General features: G+C 38.7%; 1 protein-coding gene across 4 annotated transcripts in view; it reads right to left on the bottom strand.

Annotated features, from left to right (window-relative positions):
- Positions 1-6: 6 nt before the first annotated feature.
- Positions 7-4,530, bottom strand: part of LOC122058279 (serine/threonine-protein kinase GRIK2-like) — a 14,069-nt gene continuing 9,545 nt past the window's right edge. For all 4 annotated transcript variants that reach the window (XM_042620892.1, XM_042620891.1, XM_042620893.1 and 1 more), the window contains 5 exons: positions 3,634-3,729; positions 1,563-1,629; positions 1,349-1,464; positions 1,159-1,237; positions 7-254 (listed from right to left, as the gene is read on the bottom strand). In XM_042620892.1, the coding sequence (XP_042476826.1) occupies positions 94-254; positions 1,159-1,237; positions 1,349-1,464; positions 1,563-1,629; positions 3,634-3,729 (519 nt within the window). In that variant the 3' untranslated portion in view covers positions 7-93. The remainder of the gene's footprint in view (positions 255-1,158; positions 1,238-1,348; positions 1,465-1,562; positions 1,630-3,633; positions 3,730-4,530) is intronic.

Raw genomic sequence — 4,530 nt, 5'->3', positions numbered from 1 at the left:
AAAAAAAAAAACCACCCCGCAAGGGATAGAGTTCCCGAAGTAAATATCCTCGGCTTTACTGTACAAACAACCATCACCAGTATCACACTTCAGTTAGTGCTGGTCATAATAATCACCATTTACTTTGTCACTAGATTCTTCCAGTGGAGAGCTTTCACGCTTGCACCGGCAGAGATACTGAGGGATAGGTTCTTCGTTGCCAACCACCCAAGGATGTTGTGCAACAGCATCCAAACTAAGCCTCTGTTTCGGATCTGCAGTAGACATATTTCAGGAGTGAAAACAAAAACAAAAAGAATATATATACGATAACAGGAACACTTGGACCATTTACTTATTTATTTTGAGTGCCAACTAAACTGCCATATGGCATTATACCCGCTCAAGGAATGGCTTCCTCGTTTGTCAAGGAAAATCACTTATGCTGTGTTTCCTTCATAATTTTGTTTTGTTCAGATGGAAAAACTTCCCTTGACAATCCTTTCCAAGTTGTGCCCTACCTCTTCCATAGGAAAAATTTTGGGGATACGCCAATTTACACTTTCCCCAAGGATGACTTTCCCTTCTCTGGAATGACAAAAAAATGCAAGTTCTAAAATTTTTCAGAGCCCTCTACTCGTGGTAGTTTCAGCCCAAATGACTTCAACATGTGTCAGAAAAGAACTTGAAATTGTGGAAAACATTAGCATCTTGCCACCAGTTAAGCCAACCAGCTTAGATATAGTCAACAAAGGAATCTTCTGGCATTCCTGTATAGCCAAAACGGTAGCACGTGCTGGCAATACCGTGCTGGCAATACCATTCTGACTTCAACACTGCATTAAGACCACCTTTCTAGGCATCACTGATTAAATATTTTCAATTTCAAGGTGACCTTACAAGGTGTAACCCAACAAGTGGAGGACCATACAGCTGACACTGGCAAAAATATGACCAATCCAAAGGTTCCACTGTTTAAAATGGCTTGGGCCAGTCCCATCACCTGCCATGTGACTGAATTAAGCTTCACCTAGTTATGAACCTAGTTGACTTGTGTAGCAAACCTCATTGCAAATGATGGAGATGGAGATGGTGACGATGAATGCAACCATACAGAATATTATCAGCTCAACAACGAGATTATTAGAAAAAACAAAATAAAGGAGAGAATTAACAGGCCTTTGCAGAGAATTCCTTCCATTAAGTTCTTTAGCTGTGGGTTGATGGCCTCCGGGATCAACAAAGCATTATTAACAATCTGCAGAAGGCAGTAACATTTCCTCTGTTAAATTAAGTAAGCACTTCAAATTAAAGAAAATGATGAAGATATCAGAAAGGCAGTGAAGCAGCAAATAGCCAAATACCACACCTTGTCATATGTATCTTGCAGTGTGTCTCCAAGAAAGGGGTATTGACCCAGAACCATACAGTACAAAGTGACACCAACAGCCCATGTATCTGCCGCTTTACCATGGTAGGTTAAACCTTATATTCAAAAAACTCACTCTTGTTAGTTATCATCACAAAACCTTCTGCAAGTCCCTCATGGTTTTCCTAAAGTAATTGTGATGCAGATTTCTCACCTAAACAACACTCAGGTGCAGTAAATACAGGAGTCCCAGGAGACCGTCGGAGCTCATCATTATCATCCTGCAGATAAAACAATATTATGAGACAGAGAGTTCCACCCAATGTCCTTTCCAAGTAAATTTAATCACAGTCAACATAGCAACATTATCGCATCTCTGTGGTTTAAACAAAGCAATACTAGGTTTTCCAGCAAGAGGTATGGAATTATTAGCTTAACGTTCTTAGGCCTACGTCACTAATTCATGATCTTGAAGCTCAAAACCTCACATTTTCATCAATTTCCAGACTCGCAATCTCCCGATCACACTACAACCAGGAGAACTGTGACCTGTCCTAACTCCTAATGCCTTCAACACATATATTGTAACATCATCCACCAGTGGAATTAAGGGCCATCATTCAATGTGATGTGAACAGCATAAGCTTGCACCATAAAGACACTAGTTATAGAGACACATTTAAGGATGTTCAATCGGTCCAATTAGGCCTTGCAATATTTATTAAAGTAGGTTTTCTTGTTAGGTCATATATACCCTTGCCTTCCATCCCATTAATTCTGGTCAGGTCCTTAGGTTGTTTTCATTCCAAGATTGTCCCCCTTATTATTTTATAATTCCTCCTTTATCCTTATTCACCTACCAATTTTTCCCTTTAAGATTCTGTTTAATTACAGATACACCATCCTTCTTTGAAAACTTCACTTTTTTTTTACAGAATTGCCACCACTCCCTTGTATTTGGATTTTAATTGTTTAGGTGGGCCCAAAAGCAATCTAAAACGGGTTATTGGAACCCGAATCCGCATCACAGTGCTTGAAGCTTCAAAGACGGAAGATCAAAGAGTAGGAGATTCTACTAGAGAGATGTAAGTTGAAGAGATCAAAGTAGACAAAACTAAAACAGTGGAAGATAAAATAGTAATTGAGAACACTTCCCAAGAAACCGTCGACATTCATGACGTTGTTCTTGAAGAGGTAGAGCTTGCACCTCAACTCTTTGATGAGAAGGCTACCAAAATTGAGGGCTCTATGAATATGACACTCGCAGTTGATAATGATTCAATGGTTGAGCACATAGAGTTAATCATGCCACCAAGACAATCTGAAGAAAAAGCTCCACACCTCGAAGACTACAATCTAAAAGCCTGGTTCTCATCTGGTTTGAAGTCAGATGTTCACCACAAAAGGTTGATTCCTCGACTTAACAAAACTCCAGGTTGAGTTTCTTCAAGTTGGGGAAAATTGATGCAGTTAAATCACCTAATGTGCTTATTTTATTGGAAATAAGCTCTGGAGTTGGTTATGTATGTGTTGGCCCTTTGATCCAATGTGTTTTCATTGTAATGGGCTACTTTAATGGGCCTATAATATGAGTAGAGTCTAGGAATACGGGATTATTTAAGTGTTTTTATTTCTTTATTTTAATTGATAATTAAGTGTTTTAGCTAGGCTGGATTAGGTTTCAATAAGCCCAGTCCTGTTTTGAGTCAATTTCCTTCATTAATTTAATTTTTGATATTACATCTACATCCCTTAGTTCATCTTATTATTATTATACCTGTCACTATTGTGAATTACATAGCCCATTCCAAATCTGTTCACTTTTATCTCTATATTTAGTTATTTACAGAACTGCCACCTACCTCAAGTTGAATTCAAATCTCCTAATTCGAAATAGATTCAGGGTTTGGGTGATTACATTAGGATGTTGCACTGAAACCTGTCAAGTCGAAAGAGCATGCCCTGGAGTAATGTGTCAAATAAGGGTTTCCTCTTCAGATGCCACATGTAAAACCCCTTGTATAGACAAAAAACTAAACCTTTGTTCTCAAAGCAGCATACATGGCAGCTAAAAAAGGTCAAGGGGAGCCTATGACCGATCTCTCCTTTACCAGATATTGCCTTCACCACAAATGGGCACTCATATCATGATACCAAGCAAAAAACACTGTGCAAAATAAAAATAAAATCCACATGAAAAAGATTACAGAACTCATGCTGTTCTTGATCCTAGGGTGCTTGTAATTCATAAGAGTCTCAAAAACATAAAAGCAATACAAAGGTACCTCAAACACCTGGCTGACACTAAAGTCTCCTATCTTCACTGTACCAGTACTCGTAACCAAGAGATTATCAGGTTTGATGTCTCCATGCACAATATTCTGTCAGTGAAAGACCAGAAATAAAATCAGCATCTGACAAAATTAATGAGCAAGTATATTGCCACTAAACTGGAAGATGAATATAAGCAATGCCCGAGAATGCATAAAAGCAGCTAACCAAAAAATAAAACCTTCAAAGAGTGAACCTGCAAATTAGCCTAGGTGTTTCTTAAACTGGATAGACTACTTAAACCCTTCTCATGATCATAAATGGGTCCGTGTAGCATTAGAACCAAAATATTTTTTTAATGAGTACCTAGACGGTAAGATATCAAAAAGACTTCAGATATTCATGCTGAATGCAAAATCGGTCAAGCTTCTCCCCATAGTTATCAAATCCACACTCGGTCATTGACTGGTTTGGGACCCCAAACTAGGTTAAAGGTCACCATGTTGAACAGGATGACATGTAAAATTTGGTACTCACATTACACATGTAAACAACCCCCCCCCCCCAACACCTCTTCAATGTTCCCTTGATAAGTAAACAAAACTTTGTTAAATGAACAAAATGTATAGCGTATACAACAACACCAACAAGAAGAGACCAAAGCCATGAAACCCATAAGAAATTACTCAATGAGATGTATATGGTATGGATGAGTCAAAGAAAGCCCCACCCATGCCAAGGCATCAACCACAGATTTAACTGATCTCATTCTATAAAGAAAAGATGGCCAATCTCCACAATCCACCTGAAAGCTGATCCCTAAGCCAGATAAATACCTAAGACGAGTCACCTTAAATGATGCTACCAACCATTTCTTCAATGTTACAACACCCTCAACACCACCCTCAACC

Source organism: Macadamia integrifolia, chromosome 12, assembly GCF_013358625.1.
Source record: "Macadamia integrifolia cultivar HAES 741 chromosome 12, SCU_Mint_v3, whole genome shotgun sequence".
In the NCBI taxonomy this organism is placed as follows: Eukaryota; Viridiplantae; Streptophyta; class Magnoliopsida; order Proteales; family Proteaceae; genus Macadamia; species Macadamia integrifolia.
The sequence above is the reverse complement of the archived record's forward strand: the minus strand, read 5'-3'. Positions and strand labels throughout refer to the sequence as shown.